We start from the raw sequence: 21,039 nt of genomic DNA, 5'->3' as shown, positions 1-21,039 counted from the left end.
CATGACAAATCAAAATTAGTCATACGGTGCATGTTCATGACAAATTATAGTTTGTCGTGCATATGAATGACAAATTGCATGACAAATTATAGTTTGTCGTTTTAGACATGCCGTATGACAATTTTTTATTTGTCAATTGACTAAAGTATATTTTCAGTGTACAGAATGTGTTCTCGTGCGACTTACGGTAGAGAAAACCCTGGATCCACGTGATGAAGTTACATCAAATTGGCGTACCACATCCACGTCTGAAGATTTAATCCTCTTTATCAACAAAATTGATTCAAACCTCCTTTGTATCTGTTTTATGTTTGTCATTATCAATCTGTGTAAATTGACAGTTCGTCTATACTTTGTCCAACCACCTTGTCTATCCGTTACACGTTGTTTCACTTACATTAAACGGTTATACCTTCAGTGTGAAAAACCAAGGTTATAATTCTACGTTTTTTCTTGAAATCTTGGAAACCAATATTGTCAAGAACATCGCATTACCTTGTTCACTTCATCATACAATCGTCTTGAAGTGACATTGTTTTATGATGTCTGTCCCAAGTGAATATGAGTTGAAAACAATAATATAATAAAACACTTTGCCAGACGTTCTTTTATCTCCCTTTGGAAACCCGATCCGTTGTGAAGGCGCACAAATGTATGTCTCACGGCTACCTTAAGCCATATACAAGACAACTAGATGAGTTTTCATCGCACGAAAGGCCAATGATGCTAGTGAACTCTTCCACACGTTGATGACTATCTAAAGCTACTGAAATAATATTTGGGATTGTTTGCTTTTATTTGCATTGAATTTTCATATAGAATAAGTCCTGATAATTGTAAAAAGGTCTTTTGACTTTTTACATTTAACAGTTGAATTTCACACGATAATGGTTAGCTAAACTAACTGGTAGCATATTCTCTTCATGCCCACATCATACTAAACAATTGGAAGGAGTGTATCTTTTTTGTAACGTAACTAACGGTCGCCAATCGGAAAAGCGATTGCCGATATCTGATCAATAAGTCTATACCGTACCCCGGCGTCAAATTGCAACAAGTTGACTTGAAGGCAAATGTATCGCTAGCCACCGCAGAACGTTAGTAGCGATTATGCAAACTCCGCCAGCGTTTGATGAATAGAGCGATTTTTGAATCGCATGCTGCGGCTGCTAGTATGATACGGGCTTTACAATAAAGTTTTGAAAAAGGTGCCTTGATTTATATTTCACATCGAAGAGGCGTAAGCTCCCCAGCCTCAGCGCGCTTCACAGGAATTCGCTAACTACATTTTACCAACAAACAGGGACTTGCATGAAAGAGCTAACCATATCCATACTACCATAACCATCGCAACCAGGATCAGGTCTCCGAGCTCTCCGAGCCTAGGAAATTAAGGTTCGCACACTTATTTCACGAGAACAATCTGGGATTGCACTGACGATAAGCGCGCATCGCCACACACCAATACACCAGAGTATAACGACACAACCACTATGGCCCATGACACACCATAATAAACCATATACCAATAATCGGGGACCTGCATGGAATGGCTAACCATATCCATACCACAATAACCATTGCAACCAGGATCAGCTCTCTGAGTTCTCATACGGGTAACCGAGACATATTAACGCAATCAATTCCTTCCCTGGGGAGTTTAAAGATAGCACAATAATTTCAGGATAATAATCTGAGCCTGAACTGCGGATCAAACTCGCATAGCGTACCTGGCGGAAAAAGTCTTCAAATATACAAATCTCAACTACAGAAGTAAACAAATAATGAGTTCCGTCCTGCTTTCAAATAAATTGAAGAATGGATTTGTGTAAGGGAAAAATAATAAACGTTGATTCGTTGTTGATCAGCAAGGTTTAATACGGATTTCAAACATAAAAGATGTGGAGATGAACTAAAAAGCTAGGCTAATGAAACCACAGACCTTCCCTTGTCACTCAACCGTTTATGATACGCCTTTATATTACCACCGGGTAGGCCATATATTCAGGGGAAGGTTTTATTATCAAAACATACTTATTCGCAAATGGATTTGAGCAAATTGATGATTTGGTTCCTTGAAGCTAAACAAGGGTTGTATTTGGCTGCTTAATAGATACTGAGTGAGACAACATAACTGGAAAAACAATTATCTTAAAATGACAACATTTTGATTTAAATTAAGTGCGACAATGAAAAGAGAAAATCAAAATTCATTGTCTATTAATCTGTTTATATCTTTGTACGTGTTCATAATTTTTCTTGTCTGTATTATGTTTTTAGTTGCATTGTCAGATTATTGTATAAATCAGTCAAGTGAAGGCAATGGCTGTTGACATGTGGGGGATGGATACGTTTTCTTTTGCGAGTCAAACTTAATGACTTATCTCTTAGAAATCATATTGCATTTTGCCTTAAACCTGCACATTTAAATCAAATAAAATGTGAGTAATTCAGCTGCGAAGCTTGACAAAATTAAATTACAGACTGTCAAGAATTATTAATAGCAATGTTACACGAAGGATATTTATTATATTACAAACCATTCATATTATGCACTGAATTTGACAATGTTTACGACACATCGTGTCTGCTAAATCTTTTTGCGCTACCAACTGGAAGTTGATTAATTTAGAGCAGTTTCAATTCATTTTCAGAATATATCATTTCTAGGAACCATCCATTTTAAAGTTCCCATCATTTTAGCAAATGACATATCATCAGACAGATAATGTCAATCCAAATGCATGCCTGTGATTGATTAATGCGAGAAGAACATATATTGAAGGTCTTCGTACTATGAACCAATCACAACAGAGTTCAACGGCAAAGTCATCATGGAAAATCTGAGTAAAGATTCAGGCATTACAAGCCACTTTCCTTAATTTTCGTCGGACATTTTTTCATCTCATTGAGGAGAACCTTAAAGCCATATTATAACATTTTCAAACAAAATAGATTAGCATTTCTTTGCCATAAAATGTTAGCCTTTACTGTCAGATACATCCCCTTTTATTTTTGAGCCGAACAACTACGGCAAAGCAAAGAAAATTGGAATTTACTACCGTAGCGCACATGTCGCCAATCCGTACCACTCCTTCGGTCATGTTGTGGTACGACCCTTTGTTGTGTATATCACCGTCCTGCACGCCGTGTACGTACTGTGCCATGTGTGTGTTATGAACATCGTGTATGCGTTCGACTAATAATTCCATCGTAATAATAAAGCGCCTGATTCGGCATTTTATTCAAAATCTCGGATTTTGAGAAAACTACAGCACCTGATTTTTGCAGGGTATACTGGTTTAATAAAGTACAATTTAATCGTGTAAAAAAAGGAATTTTAAAATTCAGTGAGGGCGTCTTCCTCAGCAAATGGTATAATATGGCTTTAAGCAGACACTGAAAGGTGAGTGACCAGATCGATAGCATCATCCACACACTTTACCGTTACCTTACTGAGATTTTGATTTCCAAAGCTAGTATTCTTCTCCTTGCACCTGTAATATTTTATACCCGAAATATGTGATGCGATCAAGCAAAATCAGTCGGAACTCGGAAATATTAAATGTTCAGTTTCTTATAGGATAGTTCAAAACATTTACAAAGCTGCATTTTGAAGAAAACCCCAAAACATTAATTGTTTCCATGAGAAAGTTCAAATTGATTATTTTAAGGGTAGACAAGGTACTGTTGGTCGAAGCAGCCATTATGTAAATCAATATATTATTGAATAATATATAAATATAAAATAACACTTTGATGTTTTGCAAAAATTCATTCTACAAACCATATACTTTCAAACCTTGCTTGATTTATCATTGTTAATGGGTTATGTACGTTTTTGTAAGTGTTGCAGGTGTTTCATCCCTCCTACAACATAACTCAAGAACTACAGGACCTACAAAATTATATCTGTGATATTCGAATTCTTCTACACACTCGCTATGAAATGCGCAATGCGATTTTTGCCAAAGCTGACTATCATTCGCAAGATGCTGTGAACTACCAAATCGCAACACTTTAAAATAGTGTCAAACCTTAATTTCATAGTGCCTTTACAATAAGAACCATGTGTGTTTCTTATGTTGCTTAGGCCACAGACGCTGGAAAGTAATGATTTTTCCTAAAATTATCCTAAAATTAGGAAACTTAATTTTGAGGATATGGTGTTATTAGGGAAATGATGCATGACATACTCCAATATTTGAAGCAAAGTGCGCAACTGTTATGAACAATGATGTAAAACAAAGCGCTCGTTTATTTTAAATTTAATGACAACTGAGGTAATAACGCCCTTATTGACCACTCTCTCTTTATTAATGTAAATCATCATATAAACACATTACCGCCTACGAATTAAATATTAGCTCGTTTTGTTTTCACAAATATTGCACATACGTTTTTCAACCATAGACGTATGTCATGCAATAGGTTACTAATGAGATTACGTCCTTTAAATGATAAGGTCTGTGGTTTGAATTATTAAAAGTCTGCTTTAAACGTATGTGTACTCTAGACTAATAAGGGCACATGTTGCATTCATCGTCCTCATTACTACTTTTTCAAGTGAATAAGCAAACACAAAATGCTTTTAAAATGATTTAAATTTACTTAATCTTTAACGTAAGTCAACACTATATTTTGTTTAAATTAACATTTATAAAGTTGACATTTATATATATTTAACATTTATATTTACCATTTATTTATATTTATTATTCTTAAACACTTGAGAATCTCCCGCTGTCGTATTGGTTCTTACCCGTGTGATATGACCGATATAACACGTTTCAGCGCATGTGCATCGACGCGATACTCGTGCTGGCTATTTGAACAACAGGACTGATCGATTTTAAACCCTAGGTAATTCCTTGTAAAATATAGGATTTAATTTGATTAATATTTGTAATACTTATGATATTTTTATTTGCCTCGTTGTTTTACTTAAAATAATGATGTCGCCTGATTTAATCCAGCGGCTAAAAACAATACCTTTATTCTCGTAATATAATTTAACATTTATATTTATATAGTCCTGAGTACACTTATGCTTAAATCAGACTTTTAGCTAAGTCCGATTAACCACACAAATAAAATTGGATAAGTCTCTCCAGGTACGTACACTGGAATTAATCGCATTAAGAACCCGATTTCCCATTTGAGCTTTATTTCAGTATAAGTTAGGTTAAACTTAAATAAATGCTCCAATAGCCAATTCGCTCACACCTTTTAACTGTCTCTCTCCTTCTCTTTTTTTTCTCGTTATCTTTTTCATCATCAGCCTCTCTCATTCTTCAAATGGTGTGCCTGATAGATGGATTTCATTAGCTCTTGATCAGAGCCCTCGCAGTACCTTAGAAGATCCAGTGATCCCCAAGTAAAATAAACCCAAGCAAGTGACTGGTATTTTTAAAGAAAATGTATATAGGCCAATCCCTGCCTGGTTTAGACCATTCTGTAAAAAATTAATACCACTCCCAGCAGTACATGTACATGGTACAGAGCTTGCCGAAGGCAAGCTTCACTATAAGGCAAGCTACATAAGTCACCAACAAGTATATGGCCACTATGCAGTAAAGACTATGATCACTGTCTCCCTAAGATATTGGTCTACAAAACCCACCAACCGCGAAAGCCCACTCACCGAGCCGCCAGATCAGAGCCCTCGCAGTACCTTAGAAGATCCAGTGATCCCCAAGTAAAATAAACCCAAGCAAGTGACTGGTATTTTTAAAGAAAATGTATATAGGCCAATCCCTGCCTGGTTTAGACCATTCTGTAAAAAATTAATACCACTCCCAGCAGTACATGTACATGGTACAGAGCTTGCCGAAGGCAAGCTTCACTATAAGGCAAGCTACATAAGTCACCAACAAGTATATGGCCACTATGCAGTAAAGACTATGATCACTGTCTCCCTAAGATATTGGTCTACAAAACCCACCAACCGCGAAAGCCCACTCACCGAGCCGCCAGGCGAGGCTCTTGATATTTTGCTGTACATTTTATTGCAGCCAGTAATGAGATTTTAATTGATGTTATTATTGCCAAATCTCAAAACAATTCAATCCCAACATGGGACCAGGTGATGCAATAAATTATGACTGAGAGTGCCAATTTCAAACTCCACCCATCCAGGACCAGACAACCCCATGCTGGTTTACACATCATCAGGCGATTATCTAATTAGCTGGTGGAAATTTTTAGCCATGAATGTCTGTTTGTCCACCATGGTTTGCATTTTATACTTCCACTGATATTCATTCTACCAGCATGTTCTACTAGTTTTCTTCCTTTTTGGCTTTTCTGTTTACTAGTATATTTAGGCGGTTAGGCCTATATTTATGTTTCAGTGATTTACACGTCAATACTGTCGAATATTCTATTGCGATATTTAAATGGTTTTGTAAGTTCTGTATAAATACTTTTTTAGGCCCATGTTTGACAAATCACATGGTTTAGGCCTTTATTTCAGTGGATTTTGTTTTCTTCTTAAAGATAAAGTTGAGGGAGAGGGGTTAATGGGGGTTTACGATAAAGTGGAGAGGGGTGAATGGGGATATCGATACCAATTAAGTGAAGCGAGAGGGGTGAATGGGGGATGTCGATACAATAAAATGGAGCGAGAGAGGTGAATGGGGTGGGGGATATCAAGAGGGGTGAATGGGAGATAATGATACGAGTAAGTAGAGCGAGAGGGGTGAAATGGCAGATATCGATACGATAAAGTGGAGCAAGAGGGGTGAATGGGGGATATCGATATTATGTGGAGAATGGGAGATAATGATATGATTAAGTAGACGAGAGGGGTGAATGGGGGATATCAATATGATAAAGTGGAGCGAGAGGGGGTGAATGGTGGAAATCGATGCAAAAAGTGGAGCTAGAGTGGTGTATGGGGATATTGATACGATAACATGGAGCGAGAGGGGTGAATGGGGGATACAATAATGATAAAGTGGAGCGAGAGGGGTGAATGGGGAATATCGATGGGAGATATTGATGCGATAAAGTGGAGCGAGAGGGGTGAATGAGGGATATCGATGCGATAAAGTGCAGCGAGTCGTTAATGGGGGAAATATCGATACAATAAACTTGAGCGAGAGCGGTGAATGGGGGATATCGATGCGATTAAGTGGAGCGAGAGGGGTGAATGAGGGATATTGATACGATAACATGGAGCGAGAGGGGTGAATGGGGAATATCGATACGATAAAGTGGAGCGAGAGTGGTTAATGGGGGATATCGATATGATAAAAGTGGAGTGAGAGGGGTGAATACCGATTCGATAAATTGGAGCGAGAGGGGTGAATGGGCGATATCGATATGATTAAGTGGAGCGAGAGGGGTGAATGGGGGATATTGATGCGATAAGTGGAGCGAGAGGGGTGAATGGTGGATATCGATGCGATAAAGTGGAGCGAGAGGGGTGAATGGGGGATATTGATACAATAACGTGGAGCGGGAGGGATGAATGGGGGCTATCGATTTGATAAAGTGGAGCGAGAGGGGTGAATGAATGATATCGATTCGATTAAGTGGAGCTAAGATATCCCCCATTCACCCCTCTCGCTCCACTTTATTGTATCGATATCCCTCGTTAACCACTCTCGCTTCACTTTATCCTATTGATATCCCCCATTCACCGTTATTGTATCGATATCCTCCATTCATCCCTCTCGCTCCACTTTATGGCATCGATATCCTTCATTAACCACTCTCGCTTCACTTTATCGCATCGATATCCCCCATTCACCCCTCTCGCTCCACATTATCGTTATTTCCGTCATTCAGCCCACTCGCTCCACTTCATCGTAATATCCCCCATTCACCTCTCTCGTTCCACTGTGTCCCATCATTGCCCCCTCCCCCATTCTCCCCTCTAGCTCCACTTTATTGTATCGATATCCCCATTCATCCCTCTTGCTCCACTTTATTGTAATATCCCCCATTCACCTCTCTCGCTCCACTTTATCGTATCGATATCCCCCATTCACTGTAATTGTATCGATATCCCCCATTCATCACTCTCGCTCCACTTTATAGCATCGATATCCCCTATTCACTGTTATTGTATCGATATCCCCCATTCATCCCTCTCGCTCCACTTTAAGGTATCGATATCTCTCTTTAACCCCTCTCGTTTCACTTTATCGCATCGATATCCCCCATTCACCCCTCTCGCTCCACTTTATTGTATCGATATCCCCAATTCATCCCTCTCGCTCCCCTTTATGGCATCGATATCCCTCATTAACCACTCTCGCTTCACTTTCCACTTTATAGTAATATTCCCCAATCACCCTTCTCGCTCCACTTTATCGTATCAATATACCCCATTCACTGTTATTGTATCGATATCCCCCATTCATCCGTCTCGCTCCACTTTATGGTATCGATATCCCTCATTAACCACTCTCGCTTCGCTTTATCTCATCGATATCCCCCATTCACCCCTCTCCCTCCACTTTATCGTAATATCCCCAGATCACCCTTCTCGCTCCACTTTATCATATAAATATCCCCCATTCACTGTTATTGTATCGATATCCCCCATTCATCCCTCTTGATCCACTTTATCGTATCGATATCCCCCACCCCATTCACCTCTCTCGCTGCATTTTATTGTATCGATATCCCCATTCACCTCTCTCGCTCCACTTTATCACATCATTGCCCCCTCCCCATTCACCCCTCTCGCTCCACTTTATCATATCGATATCCCCCATTCCCCCCTCTCCCTCCACTTTATCGTAATATCCCCATTCACCTCTCTCGCTCCGCTTTATCACATAATTGCCCCCTCCCCCATTCACCCCTCTCGCTCCACTTTATTGTATCGATATCCCCCATTCATCCCTCTCGCTCCACTTTATGGCATCGATATCCCTCATTTACCACTATCGCTTCACTTTATCGCATCGATATCCCCATTCACCTCTCTCGCTCCACTTTATCACATCATTGCCCCCCTCCCCATTCACCCCTCTCGCTCCACTTTATCATATCGCTATCCCCCATTCCCCCCTCTCCCTCCACTTTATCGTAATATCCCCATTCACCTCTCTCGCTCCGCTTTATCACATAATTGCCCCCTCCCCCGATCACCCTTCTCGCTCCACTTTATTGTATCGATATCCCCCATTCATCCCTCTCGCTCCACTTTATGGCATCGATATCCCTCATTTACCACTATCGCTTCACTTTATCGCATCGATATCCCCCATTCACCTCTCTCGCTCCACTTTATCACATCATTGCCCCCCCTCCCCATTCACCCCTCTCGCTCCACTTTATCATATCGATATCCCCCATTCCCCCCTCTCCCTCCACTTTATCGTAATATCCCCATTCACTTCTCTCGCTCCGCTTTATCACATCATTGCCCCCTCCCCATTCACCCCTCTCGCTCCACTTTATCAAGTTGTATCGATATCCCCCATTCATCCCTCTCGCTCCACTTTATGGCATCGATATCTCTCATTTACCACTCTCGCTCCACTTTATCGCATCGATATCCCCCATTCACCCCTCTCACTCAATCTACTTTTTATTCTCTAGGCCTATTGGAAAGATTCCTTGATTAAAGAGTTAATAATAATAATAATAATAATAATAATAATTCCTTGATTAAAGAGTTAATAATGATATTAAACAATAAAAACAAGAACAATATTTTATGTTAACAATATAATTATAAATATTAACAAAATGAAACCATTTATACATGCAATGCAAAGTAATTTTTAGGAGACTGATAAAACATTATTAAACTTTTCCAATTTCCCTGCCTGCTTGAAACCAGATCTCAAAATTTTATCCCACCAAATCTAATTAGATATGTCAACACGATCAGTGATAAGACATTTTCAAACATGACCCTGGCCAGCCCGGCTTTTGATTGGCTAAATGGCTCTGAAGCAAGTATGTGATTGACAGCAATTTGATAAGAGTAGTTGTGGTATAATCTGTCATCAACAACAGGTGGCTGAGTGTTGGCTAATTAGACCAGTGATCTTTAATATCCTCATCTCACAGTGCAGATTTCTATTTCCATAGTGGATGCCCCGTTGACCTTCTATATTTTGGGAGTGAGACTAAAATCTATGCCGTGGATGGACACGGGGTAAACTTGCAAAATATACAAAGCCGACCTGCAGCTGGTCTTTACTATTAGTGTCAGAGGGCATATGGCATGGTTTTTCATTTTTTCTTTCAATTGGATGGAAAATAGGTTGGCTTTGGAGCAAAGCTAGGATTTCATTTGAGACACTAAAGGCTGTAATAACAAACTGGCAATCATTCAAAAACAAAAGCTTTGTCTATCAATTAATAAAAGTAGTTTGTATGTAATTGTTGCTTCTCTAAATTAAACATTAATACCATGAGACAAGGTATAGTTAGGTGAGAAAATAATTATCGTAATAATTGATACATAAACTACGATCACTCAATATACGTACATATATAAATTAGAGAAAACGAGTCGTGTTAATATTGCCAGCTTAATAGCATCAATAAACGACTTTTTCATAAAAATTACACTACCTATGAATAAAATCCAATGATAAATTTGGATTTATCTTAATAGTTAATGTATAATTCATAACATTTTATTTCCCCATAGAAGCATTATTGTTTATAACAAATAGGGTTTATTTTCTCACCACTATCCATGCGAATAAGCAGATGGTAACAATACTCCTCTTTCTAAACCTCTAATGCTCCCGGGGTTGTCCTCCTGTCACTCATGTATATACTACTCCCATCGTCTAGACTTCAACATTTTTATTAACTATTGCTGTATAGATGTCCGAATTAGTGTTACCAAATACGTCCGAATCTTTTGTTCATTTTGCTGGTCAATCTCGTTAAGAGTTTTCTTGCATCCCTTAGAGCATTTGGCCGATAGTTGACATACCTTTGCTAAGACACCGTTGTCATTTTATTTTGCAACAGTTGTTACACACAGCTTGTAAAAGAAAAGGCCATATCAACAGCAATCCCCGTAAAAACTGATTGATAATTGCGCAATACCAATCGTTGTTTATGATGCAATAAAGTTGCTGTTACTGATATATATTTTGTCTATGAATAAGTTCATCAGGACTGCTATATTTCATACTAGATTGGTAACTCATGTTTTTGAAGTCCAGTAATTTACTCACAATTTACAGGTTTCATCATCCGTGCGGACCGTTATCAACCGCGATGAAGGAACATATTCACTAAGTCACATGTATGATCAGCTAATACAAGGAAACACCACACTCTCGAGACGAGAGTAGGTGGATTGCCAGAAGAGGAGCAGCAACTAAATAGGCGCTTACTGATGAATATGAAACCGTGTAAATGTGAGAATATTACTGGACTTATAAACCCTACATAATTACCATTGCCATACATATTAGCAAATTACTAATAATATTAATAAATTACTGATATATTGTTTTTATTTTGTTCGTGATAATCAGAATGGTCCCGGCGCCATCAATGAAAGTTGCACTTTCTAAGAAATATGCACTAAATTTATTTAAAAGCGTACCAGCAATGTTATAGCAGGTTTTGTTATTAAAAAATAATTGTAATAGATCTATTGTTCCTTACTTATATAACAAATGAAGCCATCTGTCGGAGTCATTAAGTGGTGCAATTTGTTTTCAAAATTTGTTAAAAGTTACGTAAGATTCACACATTAAAGAAATATAAATACTTAATTTCGAGTGGTAGTGTGAAGCGCCATATTCCTTACGTAGAAAATGCTAAAACATTACCATATAAATCAAATTAATATCCTCCTTTTAGCAAACTAATCCGTTACCTCATGATTATATACAATTTTGATCAAATGTGTTTACATATTTATATATTTTGCCTTATTCATGCGAATTAAGAGGCGAAGGTACCCAATATCCTTGCAATAACGGAAACCAAGCTTGTGTCTTTCCGTTAAATCTCCATAATTGAGGTCTGTCGTATATAATTTAATGGCGCCGTTTAAATGCGTGTTATGACGCTACAGTAATTCAATGCTCAAAGTTGGATTCATTGTTCTTTTACATGTTTACGTTATTATGAAAGTAATGTTTTTTGTTCTTAACAAATCCACGCTATCTAACAATACTCATCTTTCCAAACCAATAATGTTCCAGGATTTGTCCTCATGTCACTCATACGCGTACAAATGTTCCTCAATCGTCTATATTTCAACATTTCCATTAGGTATTGACACATACATGTAGATGGCCTTAGAATCTGTGGCTGTATAGTTGGCACACCTCTTTGAAAACCTTCGCCCTCGTTTTTACACATATCTTTTTATAGCTTGAAAGGGCTTGGCAGGTTATAAAATTAAAGAATGATTACTATATACGTGTCAATCTATTCTTCTTCAAGTACTAATGTGTTATGGACAAAATCTGTCGAAATCATAATGAGCATTAATTGATGTATATACTTAGTAAACACTATCATGGTAAGATTCACGCGTTCAAGACTTTAAAATGTTAATGTTTGGGTGAGAGTATGAATCAGAGTATTCCTTCATATAGTGCTATCAGATTTATGGGTTCATTTAGGTAAAGTAGTTGGTTACCTGATGATCATATGAAATTTTGATAACATATCTATGTCTATTTACATGTTTCCATTTGCCCATTTCATTGCAAGTAAGAGTGGGGCGAAAGTACACGTTATGCTTGTAATAACGGAAACCGTGCTTGTGCCTTTCCGTTAAATCTCCATACTGAAGTGTGTTCTACATAAGATTTAATGGTACTGTTATTTAGGTTGATCATACCAACTGAAAGTTTCCGTTTTGACTTCTTGTTAAGGAATTATGACGCTTTGTACTTTGAAAAAGGTTTCTCGCCTTTTAGAGAATACCTGGTGATAATGTTGTTTCTTGAGATTATTTTATCGCTGAAAGCTTACCTGACTGCAATAAATGATTCAATACTTAAAGCCATATTATAACATTCACTGAATTTTTAAAATTCCTTTTTTTACACGATTAAATTGTACTTTATTAAACCAATATACCCTGCAAAAATCAAGACTCTAGATGCTGTAGTTTTGTCAAAATCTGAGATTTTGAATAAAACGCCGGAATCCGCGATTTATTATTACGATGGAATTATTAGTCGAACGCATACACGATGTTCATAACACACTGTACGTACACGGCGTGCGAGACGGTGATATACACAACAAAGGGTCGTACCACAACATGACCGAAGGAGTGGTACTTATTGGCGACATGTGCGCTGGTAGTAAATTCCAATTTTCTTTGCTTTGCCGTAGATGTTCGGCTCAAAAATAAAAGGGGATATATCTGACAGTAAAAGCTAACATTTTATGGCAAAGAAATGCTAATCTATTTTGTTTGAAAATGTTATAATATGGCTTTAATGTAATATACCAACTAATAACATTATTAATGAAACGAACTACTGCCGTCCTGACTACTATTAAGCAATAACTGATCACAATCTCACCGTAGCGTATTCCAAAAGCATCCACATTTGAGGCTATGCTAAGGATATATCTGGTATCCGAAATGCAAAGGCCTCTGTAATGGACGCAGTCATTGAGAACCATTTACGTGACCATCTATCTTAATTAAGCGAGTAATATGACATGGCAAAGTAAAGACATTTAAGAAAGATGGGATTATTAGAAAAATATTTTCAATATCAATTATTTTGAGTGTTATGTACAAATGCAATGAACAAACGTGACAAGACATAATTGAATCTTTGATATAACCTCCGCCGACTCGAGCAAGTTTATTACATATATTTTTGTTTCTTTATTAACATGGCAATTGATCGATGTTATCGTAAGGTTAAGGCACATTTGTTAGACTATACCGGTGATTCTTGTGGATTCAACCTTATACTGTCAAGAAAACCTGGCGCAAAGGTAAAGAAAAAATGGCATTACATGATTTGAAGTCTGTTATTCTAATATACATGTATAACCAAAGGCCAATCCCCCGTCTTATCGAACAAGGAGGCTTCACGTCTTCGCCATTGTCGCCACGAATTGCATTCATCAGATTACATGTTTCACATAATTGCCGATTTCATGTCGCCAAATGCAGTAATAATTACCAGCCTACGATTTGTAAATCGAATTTAGACGCATTAAGTAATAAAGTTATGAGAAAATGATATCAAGAAGTATTACATCTGTTAAAAGGTCAACGTGGCCATCATTAGATATTAATTGAATTGCCAGATCAGTATTGCTTTAGGTTTATTGTCTTTGATTTTGATGCCAAAATTGGTATTGATGTAGCCTATGTTTGGTAGGCAGGATAAATGTACCTACATTGGGAATGGTCAAACATGTTGTTTTTTGGGAAACAGATAAATAGAGATAATAAATAGGAGAAAGGAGAGATTTTAGTAATTTCAGCGCTAAATTTTGCGACTTTTTTCCCCAGGGATTAAGAATCTGAAATTTCTATAAAAGCAGCACAAAGCGGAAAAACACAGATGAGAAAACAATGACAACTACCGAAAAGGGTAGAAATTGAAGAACTCTCGCATTTTATTAAATCCATCAAGATAATTTTTTAAGTATTAATGTAATGGGACGTTGAAGTTTTGATGGATGGCGATTTGAAAATTTGCCTATCGGGTGCATGTACTTTCCATCCTTTAAATGGTTAAGCGGTTTCTAGAGTCAAATCATTATTTCCTATTGTCAAAATCAGTCGTCGATATAATCAGTTACAAAAAGCCAATCACTATCATTAGATAGCCATGGAGTAAAAGTTGTGTAATATGCACGTTGTATTCTGTACACTGATGCTTTAAAAATACGCCGCAATTATGATCCTAGCAATTGTACACAATTTGCGTAAAGTGTTACATTATCCTTTTCAATGTTAAACACATGTTGTGTATTTTTATAACAACAATTGATAGAGTTGTCCAAGTTAGAGACAAAGCTGTGTACAACTTAAACAGCCATTCTAGTAGTGTGGTATCCCTGTGTAGCATTAGCTCATATCTGTACACTTTACCCTTCTTACTAATGAAACACATGAGTCTTATTCATATTCGTATGTATGTAATTACATGCTAATTCCAAAAGCACTGTTGTATTGAGAAGATTGCTTTTCATTTAACGCATTTATCTTGTATACTGTAGCAAATATAGTTTCTATTATTAGCTAACCTGAAGTTTATATAAAATTCCTATATATGATCACGCCGTGGTAATAAATAAATAAAAAAACACCACTTGACATGTGCTATAAGGCAGTCTAAAAATATCAGCCTTATCGATATTTGTATGCAAATTTTGATACTTCTTCGTCAGAATAAAGAGACAATAATATCAATCAGCTAAATCTACTGACTTCAGACTCTTTTCACGCTTCTTTCAGCTTCAATGTCATTGCTTATGACAACACAAACAAGATTTAATTGAACAAGGAATAATGAACAATAAACCTAGAAATAAAAATCAATTAAATGTAACATTGGTCTAAAAATACGCAGATGTTGAAGCATTTTCTTAGCCCATTGCGTTACTAACTAGACAGGACGTCAGTTTCCATTGTATACGCGTCTAACCTATTTCGCGAGCGGCGATAAATGTCCTTGTGTATGATCATGATGGTCATTATGGTGTACTCAAATATAACATTCTAAAACGTCAATAAAATTGTGACTTATTTTTATAAACGTAATATATCTATTGTTCCTTACTTGTGTAATAAATGACGCCATCTGTCGGAGTCATTAATTGGTGCAATTTGTTTTTCAAAATTGGATAAAGTTACGTAAGATTCACACATTATAGAAATATAAATGCTTAATTTCGAGTGGTAGTGTGAAGCGCCATATTCCTTCCGTACAAAATACTAAAACGTTGCCATAATAGCAAATTGATGTCCTCCTTTTAGCAAACGAATTGGTTACCTCATGATTATATACAATTTTGATCAAAAAAATGTCTTTACATATTTGTATATTTTGCCTTACGTCCATTTCATTGGAAGTAAGAGTGGAGGCTAAAGTACCCAATATCCTTGCAATAACGGAAACCAAGCTTGTGTCTTTCCGTTAAATCTCCATATCGAAGCCTGTCGTACATAATTCAATGGTGCCGTTATAATGCGTGTTATGACAAAACAGTAATTCAATGCTCAAAGCTGAATTCATTTCTCTTTTACGTTATTTTGGAAGTATGTTTTCTTGTTCTTAACAAAGGTGTTTATTCTCAAACACCATCCACGCCATCACTCAATTGGTAACAATACTCTTGTCCTCCTGTCACTCAGACAAATGTTCCTCAATCGTCTATATTTCAACATTTCCATAAAGTATTGAAAAATAGATGGCCTTAGAATCTGTGGCTGATAGTAAACACACATCTTTGAAAACCTTCGCCCTCGTTTTTATACACATCTTTTTATAGTCTGAAAGGGATTAGCATGTTATAAAATTAAAGAATAACTACTATATACATGTCAATTTATTCTCCTTTAAGTACTAATGAGTTATGGACGCCAGCTGTCGAATCATAATGAGCATTAATTGATGTACTAAGTAAACACTATCATGGTAAGATTCACACGTTGAAGACTTATAAATGCTAATTGTTGGGTGATAGTATGAATCAGAGTACAATTATTGGTGTCAGATTAATGGGCTCCTATGGGCAAAGTAGTTGCTTACTTTATGATCATATGGAATTTCGATAACATATCTTTGTATATTTACATGTTTCCATTTGCCCGTTTCATTGGAAGCAAGAGTGGAAGCTACCAATATGCTTGCAATTACGGAAACCGTGCTTGTGCCTTTCTGTTAAATCTCCATATTCAAGTGTGTTCTACATAATATTTAATGGTACTGTTATTTAGGTTGACCATACCAACTGAAAGTTTCCGTTTTGAATTCTGGTTAAGGAATTATGACGCTACAAATGTACTTTGAAAAGGTTTCTCGCCTTTTAGAGAATACCTGGTGATAATGTTGTTTCTTGAGTTGTGAATTCTTCTTCGTGTAATAAAAATTGAGATTATTTTATCGCTGAAAGCATATCTGACTGCAATAAATGATTCAATACTTAATGTAATATACCAACTAATAACATTATTAATGAAACGAACTACTGCCGTCCTGACTACTATTAAGCAACTGATCACAATCTCACCGTAGTGTATTCCAAAAGCATCCACATTTGAGGCTATGCTAAGTATATAGCTGGTATCCGAAATGCAAAGGCCTCTGTAATGGACGCAGTCATTGAGAACCATTTACGTGACCATCTATCTTAATTAAGCGAGTAATATGACATGGCAAAGTAAAGACATTTAAGAAAGATGAGATTATTAGAAAAATATTTTCAATATCAATTATTTTGAGTGTTATGTACAAATGCAATGAACAAACGTGACAAGACATAATTGAATCTTTGATATAACCTCCGCCGACTCGAGCAAGTTTATTACATATATTTTTGTTTCTTTATTAACATGGCAATTGATCGATGTTATCGTAAGGTTAAGGCACATTTGTTAGACTATACCGGTGATTCTTGTGGATTCAACCTTACACTGTCAAGAAAACTTGGCGCAAGGGTAAAGAAAAAATGGCTTCACATGATTCGAAGTCTGTTATTCTAATATACATGTATAACCAAAGGCCAATCCCCTGTCTTATCGAACATGGAGGCTTCACCATTGTCGCCCGAATTGCTTTCATCAGATTACATGTTTCATATAATTGCCGATTTCATGTCGTCAAATGCAGTAATAATTACCAGCCTACGATTTGTAAATCGAATTTAGACGCACTAAGTAATAAAGTTATGAGAAAATGATATCAAGAAGTATTACATCTGTTAGAAGGTCAAAGTGGCCATCATTAAATATTAATTGAAATGCCAGATCAGTATTACTTTAGGTTTATTGTCTTTGATTTTGATGCCAAAATTGGTATTGATGTAGCCTATGTTTGATAGGCAGGATAAATGTACCTACATTGGGAATGGTCAAATATGTTGTTTTTTGGGAAACAGATAAATAGAGATAATAAATAAGAGAAAGGAGAGATTTTAGTAATTTCAGCGCTAAATGTTCCTACTTTTTCCCCATGGATTAAGAATCTGAAATTTCTATAAAAGCTGCACAGAGCGGAAAACACAGATGAAAAAACAATGACAACTACCGAAAAGAGTAGAAATTAAAGAATTCTCGCATTTTATTAAATCCACCGGGTAATTTTTTTTAGTATTAATGTAATATGACGTTCAAGTTTTGATGGATGACGATTTGAAAATTTGCCTATCGGGTGCATGTACTTTCCAACCTTTAAATGGTTAGGTGGTTTCAAGAATCAAGTCATTATTTCCTATTGTCAAAATCAGTCGTCGATATAATCAGTTACAAAAAGCCAATATATGACACAGATCACTATCATTAGATAGTCATGGAGTAAAAGTTGTGTAATATGCACGTTGTATTCTGTACACTGTTAAAATTGTGCTTTAAAAATACGCCGCAATTATGATCCTAGCAATTGTACAATTTGTTTTAAGCTTTACATTATCCTTTTCAATGTTTAAAGTTGGGTTAAAGTTACACAAGTTGTGTCTTTTTTAAAAACAATAATTGATAGAGTTGGCCAAGCTAGATAACTGTGTAAAACGTAAACAATCATTCTAGCAGTGTAGCATTCCGGGGTAGCATTAGCTCATATTATGTGTACACTTTAACCTTCTTGCGCTTTTAACTAATGAAACACATGAGCCTTATTCACATTTGAATGTATGTAATCACATGATAATTCCACAAGCACTGTTGAGAGGATTGCCTTTCATCTAACGTATTTATCTTGTATGCTGTAGCAAATACTACAGTACAAGTTTCTATTATTAGCTAACCTGAAGTTTATATAAATTTCCTATATATGATCACGCCGTGGTAATAAATAAATAAAAAACACCACTTGACGTGTGCTATAAGGCAGTCTAAAAATATCAGCCTTATCAACATTTGTATGTAAATTATGATACTTCTTCGTCAGAATGAATAGACAATAATATCAGTTAAATATACTGTCTTCAAACTCTCTTATGCCTCTTTCAGCTTCAATGTCATTGCTTATGACAACACAAACAAGATTTAATTGAACAAGGAATAATGAACAATAAACCTAGAAATAAAAATCAATTAAATGTAACATTGATCTCAAAATACGCAGATGTTGAAGCATTTTCTTAGCCCATTGCGTTACTAAGTAGACAGGACGTCAGTTTCCATTCTATGCGTTCTAACCTATTTTGCGAGCGGCGATAAATGTCCTTCATTGTGGTATACCCAAATATATTCTAAAACGTCAATAATATTGTGATTTTTTTAAGCCTTTTTTAAATGTGTTTATAATTAACAAACTTGATTAACATTTCTCTGTCTGCTTCTAAATCACCCCTTAAGTATGGTGATTTTATTTTATTGTGGACACGTACCATAACAGCGGAACCATAACTGGAGCTAAAGGTCGATTTTGTACATCGCTTTTTTTTTACAATTTTAAATATTTCTTCACTAAAATAAAAATGTATTTATACAATATTTTGTCATTAGTGTTATGTAGCATAATGTCGGCCAGGTCGAAATTACTTTCTGTCAAATTTGGAGCTTGAGTATATGTATCTATAAGGCTAAGTATACCAACTAAGATTTTTCTACTTTGTGTAAATCAGCATATCTTTGGATGTAGATGCTTAAATGGGATGGAATAAAATCATCGTGTTGAGTAATTATTCTGCTTTTTACTGACATAGCTGTCCGGTAAACTAAGAGTGTCCTTATATGGTTCTGTGGATTGTAAAAGTTTTTTTATACACGCCGTAGAGCATTAATAAGACAGCTCTTTTGAAGTTTCGAAGTATTTTCCTCACATTTTGGTGGTTTACATGTGAATCGTGTCATTTAATCTTATATAAAATATATTTTTCATTACCTTTTGCAAGTAAATGTTTGTTTCAATTTCTTAAAAAGCTTACGCTGTGGTCCTAAAGTAGTCACAATAGAGAAGTCTGCAGTATCATTTTCGTCGTTGCGGATACAATTTTCATACCTTTTCGAATCATAATAAGACCCCACTCCCTCCCCTTTATAAGATAAGCTTTCGACACGACATTTATTGCAAAAGCTGAAGTAGTTTATTCTTGTACGTTTAGGCCTAAACATTTTGCGGGCTTAAACATTCTTTTCGCGGTCTTAAGCATTCTGTTTTTAATAAACACGTTCCAGGGTTGCGGTTTTGATATTCGCTTTCCAAAATACAGAATGGAATAACCAGATGAAGGCTTGTTATCCCAATTTATGACTTGTTATAAACGTGTAGCGTAAAGCATTAAAGCAAGATAATTCCAAGTTTCCACCAGTTAACACCTGAAATCACGCCAAGATAATCCATATTCTTTTTTCAAATGACTTCATTCAACTTACCTCCCTTTCATCCGCAAATGCCATAGCTGAGGCAACGGCGAACATTACCGCCAAAACTAACAAGCTCCAAAGAAACTTCATCATGGTGATCTGTTATTTCCCGCCAAAAGCTGGACGGATCTTTTTCTCCACCAAAAATTCCTTACGCTCTCACAATCGAGCAGGCAGTTATGCCGGTGTCAAATCGTTTGTCTCTACCCTTATGTGTGTTGTTTCTTTTCCAGTGTACAGTCTCAACTCACAAATGCGTTATCACCGCGTAAAAAAATAACCAACTCTCACTACGTTAAACTCACTCTGCTTCGAAAAGTGGTGGTGGCAGCTTTATTTAAATAATGTCATTCTACCGCGCCGCCTGTCTCATGAATATTAAATCAAGATACGTCGTCTTGTCTTCGTTGTATAGCTGTATGACATGATCAGTGACAGGAAATTATGACAAAAACCTTTCACCAATCAACATGAGACGTTGATATGACGTAATAGTACGTGTGTAAAAATGTCAGCAAATGAAACTAGAATGAAATCTATCGCGGAATGAGTTCTTTCTGACTTAA

The 21,039-nt window shown here is 36.4% G+C and overlaps 1 protein-coding gene across 1 annotated transcript in view; it reads right to left on the bottom strand.

The window, feature by feature from the left end:
- Nucleotides 1-20,802, bottom strand: part of LOC140157320 (uncharacterized) — a 96,177-nt gene extending 75,375 nt beyond the window's left edge. The window contains exon 1 of the mRNA XM_072180461.1: nt 20,483-20,802. Within this exon, the coding sequence (XP_072036562.1) occupies nt 20,483-20,566 (84 nt within the window). The 5' untranslated portion in view covers nt 20,567-20,802. The remainder of the gene's footprint in view (nt 1-20,482) is intronic.
- Between the last annotated feature and the right edge of the window lie 237 nt (nt 20,803-21,039).

Source organism: Amphiura filiformis, chromosome 7, assembly GCF_039555335.1.
Source record: "Amphiura filiformis chromosome 7, Afil_fr2py, whole genome shotgun sequence".
Taxonomy (NCBI): domain Eukaryota; kingdom Metazoa; phylum Echinodermata; class Ophiuroidea; order Amphilepidida; family Amphiuridae; genus Amphiura; species Amphiura filiformis.
This window is presented reverse-complemented; position numbering and strand designations above follow the sequence as displayed.